The 24,353-nt window shown below is 47.7% G+C and overlaps 1 protein-coding gene across 1 annotated transcript in view; it reads right to left on the bottom strand.

Annotated features, from left to right (window-relative positions):
- Positions 1 to 7,442: 7,442 nt before the first annotated feature.
- FARS2 (phenylalanyl-tRNA synthetase 2, mitochondrial) overlaps positions 7,443 to 24,353 on the bottom strand; it is a 391,223-nt gene continuing 374,312 nt past the window's right edge. Inside the window, exon 6 of the mRNA XM_079146397.1 lies at positions 7,443 to 10,517. Within this exon, the coding sequence (XP_079002523.1) occupies positions 10,379 to 10,517 (139 nt within the window). The 3' untranslated portion in view covers positions 7,443 to 10,378. The remainder of the gene's footprint in view (positions 10,518 to 24,353) is intronic.

The following is a 24,353-nucleotide window of genomic DNA, read 5'->3' as shown; positions in this document are numbered from 1 at the left end:
GCACACAGTGGAGGTTGTCATCTAGAAATGTGCCCGGCCTGGAACGTATGCCTGGGGCCCGATCCTGGCCAAGGGACTCCAAAACAAGGATGAGAAATATTTTCCCTGTGATAAAAGGAAAATTGTGAGGAGAAACTGAGAGCCCTTGCGCTCTCCCTTCCAGCTTTGGTGGCTGTTGCGTGGGGGTGTCCTGCTGGAGGTTCCTGCAGCCCTATTGCAACCATGAGGGCCAGATATGGCCAACACACTGCAGGTGGCAGAGCAGAGATGAGACAATACGGGGGTCTCAGTGACAGTGTGGGAACACAGAGCCAGTCCTGGCTCCTCCAGAAATCTGGTTCTGTGAGATAGTTGTTGAAGTCAGTCTAGGTTGGGCATTTGATATCTATGGTTGAAATCATCCAAATAATACAGCAAATCATTTCACCCCAGTGGGCCTTAGCAATTCATCTCTAAAATGGGACTACTGGACAGATGATCTCCCAAGTCCCGTTCAGGTTAGACTTTCTGGGATACTTTGACATACTGCATTTTTCTAGAAGCTTCCTAAGACTTCACAATCACTTCAAGGGTGTGTGTGATCCTCAGGAACTCACATGATTTCATTTCTTCATCCACTGTACACTTGCTAGGACCGAGGTTGCCAGTTTCTGGACACACTGTCATTTGATCCCATGACATTCCTGGGTCCCGTCCTGCAGATGTGGCTCCCTGGAACTGGCATCTGCCCACCTCCAAAGCCCAAGCCCTTCCCCACTCTGTAGGCTGAGCCCAAGCCCCAAACCCCACACAGGCATGGGCTGCTTACCAGCAAATGCCAGGTGGAGCGGCTGGAAGGGCCTGCACAGAACTGTCCGGCCAGCCGGAAGGAAGCCTGGGACAGGCTGGAACTGCACAGCAGGACCTTGTCAGAGCCCATCAGCTCCAGGTGTGGGGAGGGAAGTTGGCCTCATTTTCCTTCCACCTCAGGGTTCCATGTGCCCTGTCTGTAGGGGACAGAGCAGCTCTGTGAGCTGGTCCCCCCACACCTTGTGCTAGTCAGAGGCCCTGCAGCCTGTGCCCACTGGGTCCCGGAGGTGATTAATGAGCAGCGACAGGAGCATTGGCCTGCTGCCCTGGCCAGGGAGAGTGATTTGCCATGCGCTGTTTCCCTCATCAAAGGAGGTTAGCAGGTGAGCAGCACCAAGTGTTTCCCTCTGGCTGTGGCTGTGGCTTCATTCCATTATCTAGGCCTGAATTAATCGAAGCCAGGACAGGGGGCTGGGCAGGAGGCAGCAGGTGGGGGTAGACAGGAGAGAAGGCGGGAGCCAACAGAGAGGGTAGGCAGGAGGGAAAGGTCTGTCTAGCTGCAGAATCGATAGAAGAGTTGAAGATGCTAACTTGGATTATCTCAAATTTCCTATGACAATCTAGACTTCCTTTCCCTGGGGCCACCTGGGGACATGATGACCCATGACAGGCTGAGGGCGCACAGCGACATCACCCTCACAGAATGGCCTCCAACTTTCCACCAACAGAAGGTGGAGCATGAAGCTACAAGGCCCCTGAGTCCAGGGTCTCAGTCACATTGTTTCCATTTCTCTGTCCCACTGAGCGCACATTCTTGGGGCATCCAGAAGCCTGTCCCCTGAGGGTACAGACACGCATGTGAGCATTTGAGAGCTGCTATTCCTCTTGTCACAGTGCCACAGGAAGTCTACGGCCCTTGCCTCTTGTTCTGGGTACTGAGGTCACCAGCTGGCAGGACACGTGGTCAGTGCCCTCTTCACGCAGACAGCCCTGCTTAGCTGATGGCCTCAGATGGAGGCGCACCTGCTGAGAGACCCCTCCAGTCTCAGCCATGTGTTCCGGACTTCAGGACCAGTCCCTGACTCAGCTCCACCACCTGCTCCCAGACCCTCAAAGGGCTATTGGAAAGTTCAAAGGGGTCCAAGTTCATCTGGGCCATGTGAAGACGGAGCCTCTCCTGGGGCTGGTAGACTTGCAGGACCCCTTGACCTCAACATCCCCATTAACCAGCTGCGGCTACTCATAGGCAGGCTGGGGCATCTGTGGTGGGACTCCCTTTCCAGAGGCCACTGAGAAGTGGGAGCGGGCCCTCTGTGGTGGACATTGTGTGAGGTTTCTGATGCTGCCATAACCAAGTACCCCAAATGAGGCAGCTTTTAACAACAGAAATGTAAGGTCTGAAATCCAGTGGCAAGCAGGACGTTTCCCTCTGAAGTCGGGGGTCCGTTCTTCCTTGCATCTTCTAGGCTGTTGGCAATCTTTGACGGTCCTTGGCTTACAGCTGCCCGACGTTCTCCCAGCGTCTATGTCTCCATGTGACTGTCTATAAGGACACCAGTCACATCGTAGTAGGGCCCTTCCTGCTCCAGTGTGACCTCGCCTTAACTACACACATCTGCAACAACCCTGTTCCCACACCCTGAGGTACTGGGGGTTAGGACATCAACATCTCTCTTTTGAGGGGACATGATTCAGTCCATAGCAGGGACACTCAGGATCTGGGGAGAGGAATTTTCTTCCTCGTCACCTGCAGTCTCGTGGCTCAGTCGCAGCAGCAGGCAGCCCCACCTCACATGCTCTGAGGAGAACACAAGCTGGGCTCTCACTAGATGCAAGATCAGATTCGGCAGGCCTAGGGAGGGAACCCTGACTCTCCCAAGTGAGGCCTGTGTGCTGGACAATGAGCCAGTCAATAGCTGGTCCATGGAGCCTTGTGGAGGAGGCTGGGCCCCCTGCCCCAGGGAGCGGGGTGCTGCAAGGTTAATGTGCTTGTAGGCAGAGATTAGAATGTTCCAGCTTAATAGCCACCGAACAGCAGTCTCCCTCTTACAAATGGATGGTTGAATCTGCTCCAAGCCTTTATACTGGCAGCCACTGGCCAAATTCTGAGTGGCCATGTTTCTGGGAGGAAGGGGGATGCATGGAGCTGCCCACCAGCTCCAGGGGCCCCTCATCATTTCTGCCATGTCCAGTTAGCCCCAATTCAGTCCAATCCCATGCTTTCATTTATTTTGGGAAATACCTTAGGAACGGGAGTTTGCTGGATCCTACGGTGAATGTATGTTTAAGCTTTTTTAGTAAGTTCTTTATTAAGATATAATTCATGTGCCAGAAGATTTTCTTTCAAAGTGTAAAATTTGGTGGTTTTTAGTCGATTGACAGAGTTGGGCAACCATCGTCACTGTCAGATTGCAGGATATTTTCCCGGCATGAGCTGTTCAAGAAAATGCTGATTCGCCTGCGACAGCACCTTGCTGAGAACGAAGAGCTCTATAGCTCATTACGCCTCAGCACGCAAGTCCGATCAGGAACCTCACTTGCTCACAGGAAAACTGAGTCATAGGAGTTCAGAGATCCTCAAGGTCACCCAGCTAGTCCATAGCATAGCCACATTCTACACGGATGCCCAAAGTGTCTTTCACCTTCAGCTGGCCATCTGCTCTTCCCAGTCATGAGTGACTGGCCCTGAGCAGCCCAGGGGGTGAGAGGTGCTGTGGGGGGGGTCAGGCTGCGGTTCCAAACTGGGAGTTGGTGTCCCCACCTCATCCCAGGGGACTAAGGCTGAGGACCAGAATGCAGCAAGGAGAGTCTCATGGAGTGTGTCTCCCTAGGTGGGTGAGGAGTTTTGTGGTGTCAGGAGGTCCCAGGCAGCAGCCCTGGCCTTACTGTGGTCACTGGTGATGGCCCACCACGTGGAGGATGGATGCGGGGTGTGGTGCCCCAGCTGGAGCTGAGGGATGCTGTCCACTCTTGTCGCCCTCCTGCTCCAGCTCAAAATGACTCTGGGGCATTGGGAAGAAGCACCCTGGCTAAAGCGGATGCTCCTCAGGCAGTGCTCAGCTCGCCCTTGCCATGGGGCCTCCCAGCCAGTCCTAGGGTGCTGCCCTGCTGGGCAGTGGAAGCAGACGCAAACGGTGGGACCACAGGGCCCCTGAGCTCTCCACCTGTTTTCCGCAGGCGTGGGCTTGCCCCCAGCACCTCCAGCTCTGCTCTGTGGCTGTCACCTCCTGAAGAGTGCCACACACCCCACCACTCATTCACTGCAGGAGCTGTGCCCAGTCCTTGCAGAACCACTTCTCTGCCGTCTCTTCTGCCATCCCTGCTCCCTGGGCACTGGGCTGTGAAGATGGAGTGCTCATTTGCTGGTGAGATGTAGCGTGAGTAATTTTTCTTTTTTAACGCTGAGGTATGATTTACATAGAACGAAAGGCACAGATCTTAAAACATATAGCTTGATAAGTTTTGACAAATGCATTCATCCATGTAACCTGCACTCCTCTCACGATATGGAACATTTCCATCACCTAAAAATCCCCCCTGAGCCCCTTTGCAACCAATCCCTGCTCAGCCCAGGGTCTCCTCCCATTGACTTTTCTGCTGTAGATTAGTTCTGTCTCTTCTCTAACTTCATAAATGCATTTCCCTAATGACTAATAACTTTGAGCATTTTTTCGCCTTATTGGTCATTTATGAATCTTTTTATTTTTTGTGAAGCATTTGGTCCAAGTCTGTCCATTTCTTCAAAACACACACACACACACACACACACACACACACACACACACACACACACCCCACTGGATATTGAACCAGGGCAGCTTAACCACTGAGCAATTGCAGCTCTTTTTTTATTTTTTATACTTGAAAACTTTGAGATAGGATCTTGCTAATTTGCTTATGGCCTTGCTAAATTGCTGAGGCTGGCTTTGAACTTGTGATCCTCCTGCCTCAGCCTCCTGAATTGCCAGGATTACAGGCATGCATTACCATGCCTGGCTTCAAAACATTTTTTTAAAATAGTTATTGAACTGTAGGAATTCTTTGTATATTCAATTCTGTGTTATGAATATTTTATTCCCACTCTATGGATTCTCTATTCATTTCCTTAATCATGTGTTTCAAAAAGCAGAAGTTTAAAATCTTGAAAAGATCCAATTTATCATTTTTTTCTTTATTAATACTATTTGTGTCCTTTCTAGGAAATCTTCACCTACAAGAGGTTACAAAGGTAGTCCTTTATGTTTTCTTCTTTCAAGTTTGTAATAAGTTTTTGGCTTTTACATCAGGTGTATACAAAAACTCAAAATTAATTTTGTGGGAAGTAGGGGCTGAAACACTTTCCTTTCCTCTTTTAAATTATTATACAGATAACCAGTACCATTTGTTGGAAAGACTTTTCTTTCTCCATTGAATCACTTTGCCACCCTAGTTATTTCTTACTAATGATGAAGTGCAGTCAGCCCTCTGTATAGCCAATTGCTTCCAGGACCCACCCTGGATATCAAAATCCCCGATGCTCAAGTTCCTTAGATAAAATGGTATAATGTTTACATGGAACCTATGCACAGCCTCCTGTATGCTTTAAATCATCTTTAGATCACTAATAACACCCAATGCAACATAAATGCTGTATAAATAGTTGGTAACCCAATTGTTTAGGGAATGATAAGAATAAGAAAATCTAAATATTCAGTACAGATACAATTTCTTTTTTAGAATCTTTTTAATTCTCTGATGGCTGAAGGATGTGGAACCCCTGGATGTGGAGGGCAGACAGTACAGATACAGATGACTTTAAATGATATGCTCTTGATAGATTAGAGCCTGTGTTAAAAAAAGATTCCAGAGAGTCCTTCATAATGAAGTCGGGTTCGCAGGGGTGCATTTTGAAATCCTTTCTTGATTGGGAAAAGGATACTGAGGCCAGCAAGCCAGGACCTGCACACAGCCCCGGCACACCTGTGTCCTGGCCAGGAACTTCATCGCTGAAGCCGCAGCAGACTAGGAGGTGCTGGGGGTGGTCAGTGCTGACTGAATAGGGTGACACATTGATTTCCTTCTCAGATTAGGGCCTGTCTTGATTTCTCCTGTTGACCCCAGTCTTGTCGCCATCATTTTGATGTGTGAGAACGTCAAAATCTCTAAGTCTAGACCAGGACACACAGCAGTTTGGGAGAAGGCTGTGGACGGTACTCACCATTTTCTGCCTGAGGCTGCGGAGGACAGTGTGCGGGGGTATCTTCTCAGCCGTCTTCCGCTCTTGGCAGACACATGGCGCCATGGGAAGCCCCCAGGCTTTTGTCTCACAGAGGGGGCCTTAAAGTCCAGCTCTGCCCCACGAATAGGAGAAGCCTGGGCCTGGGCAGAGGTGAGCTTCCTGCTCCCAACTTCCAAGCAGACATAGTGTGCTACCTTCCTCAGGTTTTGTGAGACGAAATGTGCAAGAGCATTCTGTACGTGATTCTCTGGTCTTGCTGGTCGTTCACTCTCCAGCCAGAGTAGGAAGGGAGGAATATGACTTCCATTTTAGCCTTGAGAAGATTAAAGCTCAGGGGTGTTGAAGACTCGTCTACCACAGAGCTGGGTTTACACCCCAGCTTGGCCTCAGGCTTGGTACTGGGTGCCTCCTTAGCAAAGCCCCTGAGCTCAGAAAGGGGCAGGAGGAGGGCACAGAGCTGGGCAGCCTCCTCCGCCTGGCTGCGGCTGTCAACAGCCCCCTCCTTTGATTGCAGTAGGGCTCATCCACCGTTGCCAGGCAGTGTGTGGGGGCAGGAGGAGCAGAAGGCGACACTGATGGTGAAGACTTGGACGTCTGAGGTCCTTCAGGCCCTTGCGACCACACCTTGTCCATCCTCATTTCATACCTGGACGACGGGGAGGGGAACAGGGGCTCTGGGGTCGTGAGGAGGGGAGGAGTCGATGCTCGATGGCCTTGTTGGTGGCTCCACCTCTCACGCGCGAACAGGGCTGGGCCAACGCAGAGGGCCGCGCCTGGACATCGTGAACGGCAGCCTGCGCCACGCCAGGAGCACCGCGCCCCCACCCCTAGGAAAGCAATTGCAGTCGTCCCTCCACATCTGACGGGGTCTGGTTCCAGGATCCCCGTGGACAAGGATGCGCAAGGCCCGACGTGAAGCGGCTAGTAGTTGGTGGGACCTGCACACATCCCCCTGTGCTTTGCGTCACCCCTGTGCTTTCCGTATCCTTTGCGTCGCTCAGGAAACCTAAAACAATGCAATGCGGGGCGAGTCGTGAGGCTGCACTGTTTATAGAACAGTGACAAGAAAAGGTGTCTGTGCATGCTCAGTACAGACGCAGTTTCTTTTTTCCTGAATGTTTTCCATCCACAGTCGGCTGAGTCCATGGATTCTAAACCAAAGATCAGGGCTGACGACCTGACCCGCAGATGGGCAGAGGGCACAGGGCCCTGGTGAGTGGCCACCGAGTGCAATGTGAGTGACGATGGTCCCTGGGGCGATGGAAAACGCCTGGTGTGGAGCCGTGTGCACCGGGACTGGCTGGGTAAGCAGAGCCGCTGAGAGGCATTTGGACGGAAGGAAGGAAGGAAGAAAGGAAGGACGAGCGGAAGGAAGGTAGCAGGCAGGCTGGCCCAGCGTGGAAGGGCTTCCTTCTTGCTTCTTGACTGCTTGGACGCCAGCCCCGGGGGATGTCGGGCCATCTTGACAACCTGATGGCCCCAGGACTAGCAGCTTCAAGGCACCTCACAGGGTCGGTCAACAGGCCTCCCTGGGCACGGACAGAGAAAGGCACCGGCTGTGCCCTTTGTGGCTGTTGTGCCCTCAGGCCCTCTGCTCCCCACAGAGCTCTAGCTGTCACAGTTTGTCACCATGGCATTTGAGTCTCTGATGCCTGCTGACGTCAGAGCAGCTGCCATCTTCAGAGGCCTGTCACAGGGCCAGGCCATGCATGTGCCAGGACCCTGGGACCTCAGCTCTGGGATGTGGGCTTTGAGAATGTCATTCAAAGAACTAAACCCTTGACACACCCCTGTATCTCAAAGGAAGAGGAGACAGGATGCCAGAGGCACTTCTTCACATGACCACCAAGTCACAACAGTCACACCCGAAGGCTCTTTGAACAGGCCTCTCCAGCTTCCCCTGAGGTACGGCTACCTCAGCTGGACCCTACCCTGGCCCTTCAGAGTGACGAGGCTCCAAAGAAGCCGACCACCCAGCCGTCCAGGATGTCCGATGCAGTGTGGCGGAATGCCCCGGAAGCCCCAGTTCTGGGCCAGCTCTCCCACGCTTGACCGTTACTTGTCCTGAGTACGTCCCTGGGTTCCTCTGAACTTCAGGGTCCTCACGTACAGATTGGGGGGAGACTCGGATCCTCAGAAACTGTCCCAGTTCTACTGGATCATGGTTTCCTCTTTCTCCCCTGAATATTAATCAGCGTGGGGGGTCCTTATCAATGACTCATTGAGGGCTGGGTTCTGTTCACTCAGCTCTCGCCGCCAACCTCTGAAGCAGGTACTCTTATGGTGCCATTTGGCAAAGGAGGTCACAGCGATGGCACTGAGACCAGTCACCATGTTCTATGTCATGCTGCTTGAACTGCAATGTGACCGTGTCAGGAATTAATGCAGCTCTCTCTCTGGGCTTCATCGCTTTTCTGTGCAAAACTCATGAAAATGTCAAGAGCTGGAAGTTCCCCAGGCTCTGTGGCAGTAGGGCAGCCCAAGTGTGGCATGAGTGGACCCAGAGTGGGCTCTTCATGAGTCCTAGAAGCTGAGTTCTCACAGCAACAGAATAAAGCCTAGGGAGCAAGACCTGTCCCCTCCTAGTTATGTGTTTTTGGCCAAATCCTACGACTTCTTTAGGTCTCTCTTCCCTCACGAGCAACATTTAAATAACTGTCAACTACGCCTCATGGAGTGCAGAGGGGGATGTTCAAGAAAGGCCCCCGGAACCCTCTTGAATGTCAGCCCCACTCCGGTTCCCAGCTTAGGACGGTCCAAGTACAGCATTTGACAAAGATTCACTCATGGGCCAGGTTGTTTTTGCCTGGTACCCACCTAGCGTGTTTTGTTAGGGAATATTAATGAATGCCTAACTGGTCATGAGGATGAAGGGGTGGTCTGGAAATGCAGCCCCAGGCTGGATCAGAAATGGCCTGCTGGTAAATGCTAATGAGAGAGGCAATGGCCGATCACCTGTGTTCCTGCACAGATCCACCCACTGGAGGAATTTCACCCAGTGGGACCCAGGACCCTGGACAGGCTTTGGTTCCAAGTTTGGGGCTTCCCTAACTCCCCTGAAAACCCAAGGGCAAAGTCCACGTTAATAAGATGACAGCTGAGGTTTCCTTCCCTTTGGAAAGCGCTGTCACCCCCACGTGCTTGCCGGTAATGGCCGCCTCTCATCAAATATTTATCCCGGCACTCACGGTCCTCATCAGCCTCCAGCGTCTTTCCAGGGATGGAATCTGATTATTAAAACCAGTCATGAGTGAAGCCGGCAGACTACAAAGTGCTGGGATGGATGGGGGGCATCAAAGTCCCACATGGTTCCTTAAAGGTCGCCTTCCAGAAACCGAGGCCTCCTGCTGGGAACAAACCTGGAGGGAGCTGGAGGGCCTGGCCCTGTGTGTGCCTCCCAGACCTCAGCAGCCCTCTCTCCCCTCTCCCCTCTCCAGGGGGGCAGGAGGTAGCTAGGCCCAAGCCTGGGGCCCAGGGCCTGACTCCAAGCCTCAGGTTTGTGAAAAGCAAATGGGTACCTTGCCCAGCTTGGAGGTGTGACTCCTTTCACTTTGAAGGGAAGCCCTGGCATTTCACTAGTGCCCTCTTTGAAGCCTGCCCTTTGCACAACAAAAAGAAAGGAGGAAGAAGGAAGCGGGTTGAAAAGCCTTTCTGTACAGACATACTTTGCAGATACCGTGGGTTTGGTTCCAGGCCACTGTAATAAACACTGCCATAACCTGACTTATATGAATTCTTGGGCTTCTCAGTGCATACAAAATTCACATTGACATTATACTATAGTCCACTAAGTATGCTGTGGCATTAGGTCTTAAAACCATGTGCTTGCCTTAATTAAACATATTTTATTGCTAAAAAATGCTAATGATCATCTGAACCCTTGGAAAAATGGCGCTGACAGACTTGCTCAGCACAGGGTTGCCAAAGACCTTCGATTTGTAAAAGCATAGTACTGTAAGTTTCAATAAAACAAAGCACAATAAAACAAGGTATGCCTGTATTGTGTCCGAAGTTTCTGATGTCCCGCTGTGTGGCTTCACTCATTACATGCGTGAAGAGCCTGTCAGGAAAGAAATCATGCCTGGTGCTTAATGGAACCCAGGGACCAATTAACCACATGGAGAGCCAGTGGGCTAAGCAGTTCTGAAAGGAACAGGAGGATGGCTCCAAGTGCTGCTGCTTCCCTCTGCCCCCATACCGAAGACAAATGCTATGTCAACACCTTCTCAAGAGTGAGCCTTTATTTCCTGAAACTCCTAAAACTGACCATTTATGAAAAGATGACTGATGTTGCAGGTCACAGACAATAAGTTTTCTTCTTTCAACAAATCCTGGAGCCTGAGAGGGCCACAGGTGGGGGAAGTGACAACATTAAAACCGACCCTCCACGCCTAACAGCCGCACTGCCGCCTCCTGCACAGCCTGGTGGACGTGTGTGACCTCTCTCTGGGACAGTGTCCGTTCCATGTGGCGGTAGGTGATGCGGTAACAGTGGCTGGTCCTGTTGGTCCTGCAGAGGGAAGAGAACGCAGCTGGGTGAGTGACGGTGTCTGTGACTGCAGAAGCTGTGTCCAGCCTGCGAGGACCAGATGCCTCAACTGCAGTGGGGACCTGAGCCCAGGGTCCAGGACACTCACACCTCATTAGGGAAACAGCACTTCTCACTAACGACCTGCATCTTTTAAACACTTCGGGGTGAAGGCGATGGTTAGGGAAATATTGGCTTGAATAGTCAAGACTGCTGGATCCTGTTGGACCAGACGCGTCGGAGTCTCCTGGGAAGGAAGCTTTTGACAGATTTGATTTCCTGAGCTAAGCCCTAGAGAGTCAGATTCAGCAGCCAGGAGGGGGGACCTGCGTTTCTGGACTTTTCCCAGGCTCCCCAGGTGCTCCTGACAAGCAGACAGGATTAGAAGTCAGTGCCAGCATGTCCCCACCTTTTCCACGACATAGAAAATACCCATGTTTGCAAGGCACACTGCAGTAATGGTGAGGCCAGAGACAAGGCTGAGGGGTGTCTCAGCACACCCATACATCACAGATGACCACGCCAGTAGACCACACAGGTGGCATATGTGCCATGTAGACAGTGACCTTGGTCTCCTGCTTCAGCATGGTGTGCTGACTGGACTTTCATGGAACAGCTGGGTGATTCTGGAAGGTGTGGAAGCACAGCAGTGGGGACTGCTATTTGCATGACGGTTGCTGAGATGCACTGTGAGTTCATCTCATCGAAAAGGCAGTGAGGCCACAGGCTGGCTGACTTGCCCCTCTCCTGGAGCTGCTTCTCACTGGCTGCTTCTCAGGGGTCTGCCACCTCCCCTCTCTGGTCTGTATATTTTGAGAGGGACTGTTCAACTTCCGAGTCACAGGAAGTCCTCTTTTCCAGCTCCCTGCTATAGCAGAATCAACCGCAGACCTCCTGCCGCCCAGGTAAAGAAACTGAAGTAAACGAAGTGGACCCCAGGCAGACACCCTAGGGTGACATTATCCAGTTCTGAGCGTGACCAGGAAGGTGCCACATGTTCTCTGGGTGGGCCTTCAATCATGCCAGAGCCTTGAGCAAGTGGGCTTCAGGAGGAGCTGGCCACCCCTCACCCCCACAGGAAGACCTGACAGTCTCCATCTTTGCCACCTGAGCACAGAGCCTTTTCGTCCAAGAGCCTCCTGATATTTCACAGACTGTTCTCACCGGGGTTCTCTCTCATCTTTCCTATCCCCTCCCTCCGCTTTAATGGCAGGCTCCCATCTGGGTGGAGCAGTGATGTACTGCCTTGGTCCTGACCTCTCAGTCTCCCCGTCACCTCCTCTTCCAGCATCTCTTCCTCTCTCCCCACCTGGGCCTGGTCATATTGTTCTGTGTTTCTTCCTCCCACATACAGCCCCTTTCAGGAAGGAGGAGCTCCTAAGATATAGGGCAGTGTCTTCCTGAGATCTTTTCATTTCAGTCAGGTACAGAGCCCCTGTTCGCAAGGAGTCACAGAAAGAAGTCACCCTGAGATGCTCCAAGAACCAAGTTGGTCAGGGCGGAACTCCAGAGAGCACATTCCATTTCCTCAGCAGGCTCAGCTGCCTGAAGTGAGAAAAGGAAGCTCCTCCCAGCGCAGGTCCTGATTAGAAGACTGAGTTCTCTTCAGTCTCTACCATGAAAACCACAGACTCAGGAGCTAAGGTGCTTGCAGCTCAGGCAAGAGAAAGGATTCCTCAAAGAGAGGGGCATCCTCAGTGACCAGCCTCAAGTGCCCGATCAGAACTCTTCTGGTTCTTCTATACCCACAAGGCAGGTTTGAGCCCAAATGCTTCCCAATCTTTCACCTGACTATTCTCCGCAGTAACAGGAACCGTAGCAGCAAAAACTGTTGTGGCACTTCTCACGTACCAGGCACGTTATAAGCCTTTGCCCATGTTAATTCATTAAACATCACAACCCTATCAGATAAACAGCATTCTCCTGTTACACAGCTGAGGCACAGAGAATGAAAGTCACCTGTCCAAGCTCACCCGGTTAATAAGTGGTAGGGCTGGACTCAACAGCAGGCCATCTGGTGGGAAGTAAAATAGCACAAGCTGCTATGGGAAATCATTTGGTGGGTCATCAACAAGAACTGTCACGTGGAGTTATCATGTGGCCCCATTGTTCCTAGGTATATACCCTAAAGAATTGAAAGCAGGTGTTTATAAACAAAATCTGGTGGAAGAATTTTCATAGTAGCTCTATACACAATCACCCAAAGGTAGAAATGTTCATTTAGAGATGAGTAGGTATCAACAAAATATGGCATATCCATTCAAACGAATAATATTTGGTCATAAAAAGGAATAAAGTACTGATACAGGGAAAGAAATTAGATATAATGTGGGTGAAGTTCAAAAACATGATAAGTGAAAGAAGTCAGACATAACATACCTCATATTGCATGATTCCATTTATATGAATTATCTAGACGAGGGAAAGTTACAGAGATAGAAAGCAGATTGGTGGTTGACAGGGCTTAATGGGTACAAGGGCTTTGTTCTGGAGTGATGAAATAGTTTTGGAACTGAGAGATGTAATGGTCATGTGATTTGTAAATGTGCTAAATGGCACTGAATTATAATCTTTCAAAATGGCTAATTTTATGTTATATGAATTTTGTCTCAATAACACAAAAGCAGACACCAAAACTGATATCAGAGCCCAGCTATTAACCATCACACTTGACAGCTACAATCATCTCTCTTCTCTTCCACACCTCTAATCTCTTCCTCAGACCTCAATGCTCTGGTTTGGATCTGACATGCTCCTCAAAGACTCGTGTGGTAAAGGCTTGGTCCCCCCACCCGTTGGTGCTCTTGGGAGGTGAGAGATACTTCAAGGCCTAGCAGGAAGCCTTAGGTCACTGTGGGCAGGCCACTGGAGGGGATAATGGGGACCCAGCCCCTTCTTCTTCCTCTCTTTTACACCCAGCCATCAGGCAGACGAGCCTCCTCTGCCATTCCTGCTGCCCACGGGGTGCTTGCCACAGGCTGAAGCAACCACAGCACATGGTCACGGACTGAGCCTCCAACACTGAGGTCTAAAATAAACCTTCATCTTTTTATGTTGATTTACCTCAGACATTTCTTTTTTTTTTTAATTCATTTAAAAATTTTTTTTTTTTTACTTTTACAGATTGCATTTCGATTCATCGCACACAAATGGGGTACCACTTTTCATTTCTCTGGTTGTGCAGGAATGAAAAGCTGCCTCACAGACCCACGCTGCTCTCAGTAGCAATGAGGTTTGCGAACTACTGGAAAGGCTAACTTCTTTGGATCCCTCAAGAAAGAGATGGATGAATTTCATGTTGTTTTTTGGCTCAGCCCTTCAACTGACAGCCGGGACAGAGGTGGAGATGAAGGCAACTGGGATGTGCTTGGTGTGGGACACGTGGAGTGGGCATGCTTTCACGAAGGTCCTTCCTGCTTATAGGGTCACTGAAAGGTGGAAACCAGGAAGCTGACTGAGAAAACAAGAGGGCCGAGAGGTAAGAAAGCAAGGCTATCGCCCTGGAGGCGGGGCAGGCTCAGCCCCCACCTCAGGCTGGGACGCATGCAGTCTACCTGCCAGACTCCACGGGGCCCAAACTCCAAGACGAGAAACTTCCCAGAGGAGAATGGGCTGCACCGGCAATCTAGAGTTTTACACGCAAATACATTCTCCCTTTTATGTACTTCACTGCTTCCGCTCATGGGAAAAATGAGTAAGATTTCCCACTAATAAATTTGGGAGGTCAAATTCCATTATAATAAGATTGAAGAGAGATTCTAAAAAAAAAAAAATTATTTTTGTGCTAGAATTTCATTGCATTGGGATATTGGCTAAAATGAGTTGGCTGCTGGCTAGAGCTTGCATTTTTATATAGATTTTGGTATAAGAGTAGAGTGTGAGAGCTTCAGAGGGCTTCACCTGTTAGTAGTTCATTCAGGAATTCCTTTAGTCATTCAACAAACACCAGGTTCCAGGCACTGAGCTGGAAAGAGATAAGCACATGAAGGGAACCCAGTATCTGATCTCAACAACCCACATCCAGAGGCCTGGCGGCCAGAGAGGACGGACAGGAGAGGGGCCTAGTAGTTGCTCTGCTGTGCAGTCAGCCATGCCCCACTCCACATAGCCTCAAGCACTCTGAGATTTGCTCTCCAGCAAATGAATCTTCCCTCTGGTGCTTCCCAGGGGCACTGGAATGAAGCTGTTTATTTAACACCGTGCTGGGCATTACAGGAGCCACACAGGGAATCGCCATCATCCTGGTGTTGAGGTCTTCCTGCGGGGGAGGGGAATACAGGACACAGCCAGCCACATTTACCCTCCCGTGGCTGCTTCTCAGAGAGCCTGGCGCACCTCACCTCTTCCACTTCCTCTGGCCTCCCACCAGCTCCCCTCCTGAGAGGTGCCACCTGCCTCATGAGACAGAAACAGGATTCAAACCTTTTCTGGAACTTTCTCCTGGATCCTGTTCCCTGCTCCATGGTGATTGCCAAGGTCCACCCAGCCCCACCATTCTGTGCCAGTCCAGCTTCTCAAGCAGAAACTTAAGAGTCAGGACTGGAGGGACAGCCTCGAGTGGGCGACTGAGGAGCTGGCAGGAGGGTGGATGAACCAGCAGGGGGAGGATTCTGGTTTGACGTCTTCTCCTCCCTAGCACTAACTTTAGACTGAAGACAAGGATGTGGAGGGCTGAGAATAGTCCAGTCTGGATCAGTAGAGGTTTATCAATATTATACATGTTTTAAATGGGTCCAGCAATCCTACTACTGGGTATAAATCCAAAGGTAATGAAATCAGTATATCGAAGAGACCCGCACGCCCAGGTGCACGCAGCACTGTTCACAACAGCCAGGATAGGGAGAAATCTAAGGGCCCATCAATGGAAGAATGGTAAAGAAAATGGCGCGGGGGGTGGGGGGTGGTGTGTATACATGTGTCTACACACACACACACACACAATGGAATACTATTTGGTCTTAAAAAAGATGAAATCTTGTCATTTGTGGTAACACAGATGAACCCAGAAGACAAGTGTTCAGTGAAATAGGCCAGGCACAGAAAGACAAACACATGTTCTCTCATGTGGAATCTAAGGAAGGGATCTCACAGAAGAGTAGGAGAGAAGCTCCAGAGGCTGGGGAGAGGGTGACAGGCAGAGACTGGCCAATGGGTACAAAGTTGCAGTTGGATAGGAGCAGTAAGTTCCGATCTTCTATTTCACAGTAGGGTGACTATAGTAACCATATCGTATTAAATATTTATTTTTTAAATTTTTTATTATTATTTTTTATTTTTACAGACTGCATTTTGATTCATTGTACATAAATGGGGTCCAACTTTTCATTTCTCTGGTTGTACACAATGTAGATTCATATCATTCTTGTAATCATACATGTGTATAGGGTAATGATGTCTGTCTCAGTCCACCATCTTTCATACTGAATATTTCAAAAATAGCAGAAGAGAGACTTTTGAATGTCGTCACCACAAAGAAATGATGTTTGAGGGGACGGAGATGCTGGATACCCTGATTTGATTATTACACAGTGTATATGTGAATCAAACATTACACTGTATGACATAAATATGCACATTTATGTATCAATTATTATTATTATTATTTTTTTTTTGCAGTGCTGGGGATTGAACCCAGGGCCTTGTGCTTGCAAGGCAAGCACTCTACCGACTGAGCTATCTCCCCAGCCCTCAATTATTTTTTAATTAAAAAATAAATCTAAACAATAAACATTTTAAAGTGAAACAAAAATAAAAGAAGTCCCTTCCCAGGTCCTTCTGGTTTTTCTTCTTAAGGGATAAATCGAACAATGACCAGATTATTGCAAAGAGCATCACTGACCCCAGGTCCAAGGGCACCACCATCAAGGGACCCTGTAACAGGACCCAGGCTATGGATCTTCCTGGAAAGAAGGAACAATGGGTCAGAGTTCCAGCGAGGGAGGGAACATTTCTATTACACAACCGCTTGGTTTATCCTGGCAACCAACCAGGCTCTGCACTTGAAATAAAACCCTTTCAGTGGTATCCAGCCCAAACCCAGCTCCTACAACATCCACAATAGTCTGCTTTTCCATCTGTGGCAGAGCAGCTACTGCATGTTCTTGGATGGCGTGCCCGACACCTCCCAGAATAGACCACGCATGACCAGTAGTCACTGCAAACGCCACCTATTCATGCAGGGATTACTCAAAGGAGAGACGCTGCCGTCAAGGGGGAGGTTCCATTTGCAGAGTAACAAAACCTGGCTTCCCTGGCTCACTCTTCATCTGACTCCAGCCTGTGGGAGGCAGAAGCCCCACCTGCAGTCCCCGTGTCAGACACACTGTGCACATTTGGGGAAGGTCAATTTGTGCAATGCTTTCGTGAGTGGGGCTGGACTCAGGTAGGAGAGGAGAGGGCCACTCCTGAAAATGCAGAGCTGAATGGGGCGTAGGGTGGAGAAGAAGTGGATGTTGTAGTTAAGAGACACCTGGTTTTAATCCCTATTCTGTTTTGCTACCTGCGAGATTTGGGCCAGTTTACATAACCCCTTGTGCCTCAGGGACCTCATCTGGATTGTGAGGCCAACAAGACTTGCTTCCTAGGTCCTATGAATGCGGGAGGCATGGAGCATGTTAACAGAGCCCGGTCTCCATGAGGAGATGCTCGACAGTCATCCCCCTTGTCTGTGGGGATGCACTCCAAGACTCCAGTGGGTACCTGAAACCACACATAGTACCAAACTCTATAGATACTATATTTTTTCTTATGCATACATATATATGATGAAATGTGATTTAAAAATTAGATTCATTAAGAGATTAACAACAATAACAATAAAATAGAACAATTACAACAAGACAATTAAGAACTTGTCAACATCGTTACTCTTGAGATTTGGGGCCATTTTAAGTAAAATAAGTGTTACCAAACATGAAGCACCACGCTACTGCACAGTTGATCTGATAACTGAGAAGATGTCTAAGTGCCTAAAGGGTGGGTAGTCTATATAGCATGGATTCGATGGAGAAAGGATGACTGATATCTTAGATGGGGCAGAGTGAGATGGCACGATATCTTATCACACTTCTCAGAACAGTGTGCAGTTTAAAACTTTATGAGGGCTTCACTTTTAGAATTTTCCACTTAATATTTATGAACTGTGGTTGACCTTGGAAAACTGAAACTGCTGAAAGCAAAACTGCAGATAAATGGGGACTAGAGTGTTTACTTGTTTGTCTCATTTTCTTCCTTTACTCGTGTGGCTTATTAGAGAGGAATAAAACTTTGAGGAATGAAGTATTGTATTTTTTTTTTTTTTTTTTTGTGGTGCTGGGGATTGAACCCAGGGCCTTGTGCACATGAGGCAAGCACTCTGCCAACTTAGCTATATCCCCAGGCCTTGGTGTGTTTCTTTTAAGTTCCCTTCAAGGAGTTGGAATCTGACCCTGGTCTGAGGATAGCAAGAGCTTCTTTCTGATAGAGCATGAATGAATGCTTAGCTTTGGCTGCAAAAGGAAAGTGGAAAGTAGAAGTCAGGGACAGTAATGAATTATTGCACAGAATTGGGCAAAATTTAAAGCAACAGTCTGGAAATTAAATCACTCATACTTTTTCCTTTTTTTTTTTAACCCAGTGCTGCAGATTGAACCCAAGGCCTCTTGCATCCCAGGCAAGTGTTTTCTCACTGAGCTACAACCCCAGCCTTTGTTTTATTCTTTTCTTTGCCTTCCCTATTAAAAAAAAAAAAAAAGCCAAGAGGAAAGAGGAAGGAAAAAAATGAAATTCTGACAACACAACACAACTTAGGGTCTAATTACTCTTTCTTTTCCTAGTGAACTGCTCTGGGTTTTATTTTTAAATCATTATTTTATTTCTGATTAACACGACAAAGCACTACTGTTCAGTATATATAAGAAACTCAAAACACTTAGCAACAAAGAAACAATTGAATTTAAAATGATCAAATGATTCGAGCAGAAACTTCTGAAAAGAAGGAATACAAAAGGTCAACAAATAAAAAAAAAAAAACGATGCTTGATACAATTTGCCATCAAACAAGTCCAAATCAAAACTGCAATAAATAAATGGGCTCTATGGAGCTCCTTCTGGCTCCAGTATCAGCTAAAGGACAGACGAGAATCTGAAGGAAATGCCCTCGTGCAGGACATGAGCCAGCAGCTCAGCCATGATCTCCAGAGCCTGCGCAGATGCAAGCGAAGGGGCTGAGGCAGAGGCCCAAGCTGCATTCGTGATCGAGTGATACCAGTGAGACAGAGGCATGTTGGTTCCATGAGGGGAGATGACAGCTTGGCAGGGCCCACCCTGAGAGCCATCCTGTGATGGATGGAGCTCAAGCCGCAAGAACAGACACTCTGGACACTTCCCCCATTCCATCAACTCCCCTCCTCCTTGCCCTACCCCCAGACACACCCCCCCCACAACCAGGAGGTTCAAGGTCTCATTGTCAGAAGGCTCTGTCTTCAGCCGGCCCTCCCTGGGGCCTGTTCTGAGCACTCCTCTCTCTTCGGTTCACAGCTAGTAAGTTTCAGAGTTGCTTTTCACCACTGCTGCAGAAGAGCTTGCAATTTCCTCCCAGAGGGATTTCTGTTCCTTGGAGTCAGTCACAAGAAACCAGACCAGATGGCTCCTCTGACAGTTACTACCTTGGGAAAGACAACTTGAATCCCGGCCTCGATGGAGGCAGGGCCAGCGGCAGGGAGAGGGAAACTAGCTGGGCCACCCCCATCCCAGTCCAGCTCCCAGTCAACCTCACGTCGGCAACAAAGAGTTCCTTAGAGACACATTTTGCAGGCAAGAAGTGCTTTTTAACATCAAACCCTTGCCAAGTCCTTGGGAAAGTTTCAAAGCACCAGGTTTTTATTCCCACCACTCCTTTAACTTCTGGTACTTGAGTGAGCAGCTCCTGCCAAGCACCACAGCGGGAGGGAGTCCTATCCTTGCCTCCCACAGGTGGGGCCCAAGCTCTGGGCTTTTATATGTGAGCATGTATGAAAATGACTGCTTTAGGGAGACCTAATGGACTCTCTTAGGAGGAGACACAGGGTGCAGTCGAGTCTACCACTACTACTTCTCAGCTACAGGGTCTTGGGCCAGTTCTTTATCTCTGATCCAGGTTATCATTTGAGCACACAGATAATAAACTCATGAGGCTTTTGAAAGGGCCAAATGAGAACTATATAGGCAAAATCTTCAGCATAGTTCAGGCTTACAGTTAACAATTGGTATTATTATCTATGTAGTTAAAGGTAATAGAGCCTCTACTTTGGCCCGTACAGAAAGACCTGAGTGACAAGTGATCTGAACAACTTCCTTATCTATCAAAATGGATCAAGGATATGACACATGCAACAAGGAGGCTGAACCTTGAGGACGTTGTGTTCAGTGAAATGAGCCAGACACAAAAGATAAATCCTATTTGATTCCAACTATGTGAGGTACCTAGGAATTGCCAGGAGTTTGGGGGTGAGGAATGGGGACCTATTTGGCGCAGTAGTCACATGCTGCATGATGACATTTTGGTCAACGACAGAATCCCATAACTTCAGTTTGGGAAGGTAAGAAAGTTCTGGAGATGGATGGTGGTGATGTAATGCGAATGTGCTTAATGCTACTGATCTGCATTCTTAAAAAGTGGTTAGGTGCAAATTTTATGTACAAACATTTTTATCATAATAAAAAATAAATTCAAGGTGGAGTTTTAGCCCAAATAACCTAGTTGACTATTACTAGATATGGGTATTAGAAACTCACATTATAATAAAACAAAAACAAAAACAAAACAGACAAATATGCACAAGGAGGGACAGGCTATGGTTATACTGTGACTGCTTTCTGTCCTCCCCAGATGGAGCGTCCCCATGATTTCATTAACTCAGCAACTAAGATGCCCTGTATATATACAAATGAATTTGTTTAGATCCCCCCTCATAATGCTAGGGCAGGGTTTGACCATATTTGACAAATTCTTTTCAATTGTTCCGCTGTGTTCCAAACCATTCTCTTACATTTTTAACAAACTTGAAGTAACGCCTCATTTTGCACAGATTTCCAAAGCTCTGTGCTTTTCAGTTGTGCGGAAAATTTGGAAGAGATTTTATTTTTCTCTCTGGCTTAGATCTGCCGAGCTAGAGTCAACAGAGCTAACTTTGACTATGTACTGTTACAGGCAGCTTTCCAATCATGTTGACACTCTGGAGGATGAGTTAGGTTACAAAATGGAAGATTGGAGGCAGGTAAAGTGCTACATTTCCAACTCAGCCAATGGATCAGCAATTATTCCATGCAGTCAATTGATGGGCAATCATTTATTCTGTGCTGAGGTAGGCACTGTGGAAGATACAAACAGGTATATGATTCACTTGGTCAATATATGAATATTCATGCACTGGCTGCTCCTTGACTGACACAGTGGCAGTGTGAGGGGAAAGGGCATTCCAGGGTTACAGAAAGGATCAGGCTAAACAGTCACATGCTGCATGCTGACATTGTGGTCCATTGCAAACCATGTATACAACAGTGGTCCCAGAAGATTGTATCACAGAGTGGCCTCACAGTCATGGCCATTTGTGTGAGTATACGCTATGATGTTTGTACAACAATAAAACTGCTTGACAATGCACTTCTCAGAATGTAGCCCCATTGCTAGGTGATGTGTGAACTTCAACTTCTTCATCTGTAAAGATGGATCACAGATATGACACATGCAACAAGGCAGGTGGCTGAACCTATGGACACTGTGCTCAGAAAAATCACAATGCACTTGGGTGTCTAGACATCCATACATGAAAAGATGCTAACAGGATGAAGCTAAGCTAAATGTTAAATAAATGGTTCGAACTGTAAACAACTTAGAGGTCAGAAAAGACTGGCAGAGGAGATGAGATTAAATCTAAATCTTAAAGTACAAGTAGGATTTTGACAGGTGAAGGGTAAGGAGCACATTCTAGGTGTGAAACTCTCCATGTGGTACTGGTAACAGAGGCAGTCATTGTACTTCCATGAAGAGTTGCTGAGCCTATGTTCCAGATATAAATAGCTCAGTGAGGACCTGTTCAGAGGGTGCATGATCCACCAGGAAAGGACACGCTATGCACAATCATAGGATGAAGCTGGTTTTGGTTATGGCACATGCAAAGGGTCTCCTGTCTAGGAGAGATGGTAACAGTTTCACAAACTAAACCAACTGAAGTGGTGCTAGAAGGATGTGACATGAGTTTGGGACATGAATAAGTGATAAAAAACAAAGGTCATTTCTGCCAAGGGCATAGACAGAATTGTGAGCATTCATGGACAAGTTCAAGGAGAAGCAAGTAGTTCATAGTGGTCAATCTGGATATATAGAAGGAAGAGTACAGAAATGGCAGGGTGGAAGGCTGGAGGGTATGCTGGGGTCACAGAGGGGGCCTATATTTTTAGTTAAGAAGGTTTAGCCAAAAATTCATCTTTAAGCAATCAGTCAAAACAACCATGTCCAGGACAGGTCCCTATAGAAATCCTCTGGAAGAATAAAAGGACTGTGCTTCACTGCATAAAAAGGCTAGCCTTCAGTTAACTTCAGATATTTTCTTCAAACAATAGAGGACTGTTAAGATATTACGGTTCACCATGTCATCCACCTCATTTTAATAACTTCCCATCCAAGGACTATGCTACAGATCCATCCTTTATCCCCATTACTCTGGATTAGAGTTACCCCATGACTGTGTTATGCTGCATAACTTTTATTCCTTCAGTGACTAATGGACGAAATAGGCTAAATATTTTAAGACTCAGCATCTTTTAGAATTGAAAAAATTATGCATCAGTAAAAAGAAATTTATAGACATTTCCAATGATGCCGTTACTTTGCAAATACTTCTGAAGAGGAACTAAGTCACATTAATAGTGTCATTTCTTGGCAAATAGTAAGTGACAATTTGAGAGGGAGAGGGACAAAATAGGAATTTGGCTCACAAGAAGAGCTTCCTCCATCCATAATATCCATAATATTTTAGACTAGAATACAGCAGTGATCTTGATTAAATATCATATAGGTAACATGTTTTGTGAAAGCACAGAATTTAAGACAAGGGACCTGACAGGTCTTCTGGTCCGTGCTTGAGTTTTTTCTACAAACTCTTGTGTCGGATAACTTCAGGGTCAGCATGTTCCAGGCTTCCACCATGTGGCCTGGGAGGGAGCTCCCCTTTACCCTGAGCTGACAAATGTGTCATGCGTTTCTCTTCATTAGCTCTGGATTCCCTCCAATCCTTCTCTCCCATGACCATCTTTCAAACTCTTCAAACTTACTACCAGTAGACAAAAAGCATTATGTCCCTGGGGAGTGAATGTCAGGGCCCATAGTAGTCAGAGCAGAAAGGGACTTCAGAGGCAGGACATGCCACATTTATTATCACTGTCTCCAAAGTCAGACCTCTGTCAGTCCGTCCATCCATCCATCTATCACACTAATTCATTCAGCAAACAAATAGTAAATACCCACTCTATGCCATGAATTCTGTAAGTACTGAGGACCTACAGTAGAACAACACAAAACAAAAACAAGATACAACCTGGCCCCGCTGGAACACACCGGAGTTAGCACAGGAGATAGGCATTAATCAAAGAATTACAAGGAAATGTAAATTACAACTGTGCTAAAGTTTATAAGAAAAGGTTCACATTGCCATGAAGCTACATTAAAGAGCCATTAAGTTAAAGGTTACAGAAGGTTCCCTGTGGAAGCATCACTGAGCTGATAATCCAAAGAGAGCAGGAATCAGCTAGGTCACAGAAGAGGGGGGTTGGGCCATCTCCCTGGCAGAGGGCAGGGCATATGTAAAAGTCCTGGTATCTAAGTTAAATCCTAAGGTTTTCTCCTCTGAACTATAGGGTCTTGGTATTGGTTTCATCATCTGGAGAAAATAGTTTTCCATGTCACACCGGGGACCATGGTGTGAAGCTCACTTCACAGTCACTACTTGGAGCACCACTGACTGAGGGTCTCCTAGTTTAGGCATTTTTTTAAAGTAGCAGAACCCAGAGATTTCTGCCAAATCTCTACCCCCCTGAATTATACAGTGTGATTCAGCAGAGCTCTAATTGAAGTGGGCATCAGATCCCACACACTTGACCTCTGCTCCTTGCCTCTGGCAGCCCTCCCCTCCAGCAGGTCCTCAGAATCCCTGAACCTCTGAGGGGGGGCAGTTTAAACACCATTCTGACTTCTACAGAAAAGAAAGGCAAGCTTACAGAGGCAATGATGTGCCTGGATACATATCTGAATTCATAAATCCAAGTGAACTTGCTTACAATATGGCTGAAGCTCATTTGAGGGTGGGGCACATTCTTCTAGAGAAAAAGAAATCCTTGATCCTGCAGGGTTTACGGGCAGCAAGATAGAGCAGGAAGTCAGCCGGCTGGGGGGCCAGACACCTGCATCCTTACCTTAGAGTTCTTTACAAGAAGCGACTCAGCGAGACCCTCCATTGCTCTAAGCTCAGTTTCCCTGATTTACAGCAGGGATCACAGCTGCCTCACAGTTTTGCTGTGAGCGAAGAGGTTTTTAAAGCACTTTGTAAGTATAAATGACTATTTGCTGATATCATAATAAAAGGGAAAGTTTGTTTTTGAAAATGATCAAACAACATGTCGGGCTAAAATTGGTAAGGAAAAGTAATCTAAGTCATGTTCCATGTGTGTTAAAAGAAAACATAACCATAAGTAATAAGATACATTTCCTAATGTGTCTTATTATTGGTCCTCTCAAAATTCTTAAAAAAAAAAAAAAAGTATTCTAAACAGCCTGTGAGAACTGGATACATTTAAGGAGCCTTC

The sequence above is a fragment of the Sciurus vulgaris genome, assembly GCF_902686455.1.
Source record: "Sciurus vulgaris genome assembly, chromosome: 7".
NCBI lineage: Eukaryota > Metazoa > Chordata > Mammalia > Rodentia > Sciuridae > Sciurus > Sciurus vulgaris.
The sequence above is the reverse complement of the archived record's forward strand: the minus strand, read 5'-3'. Positions and strand labels throughout refer to the sequence as shown.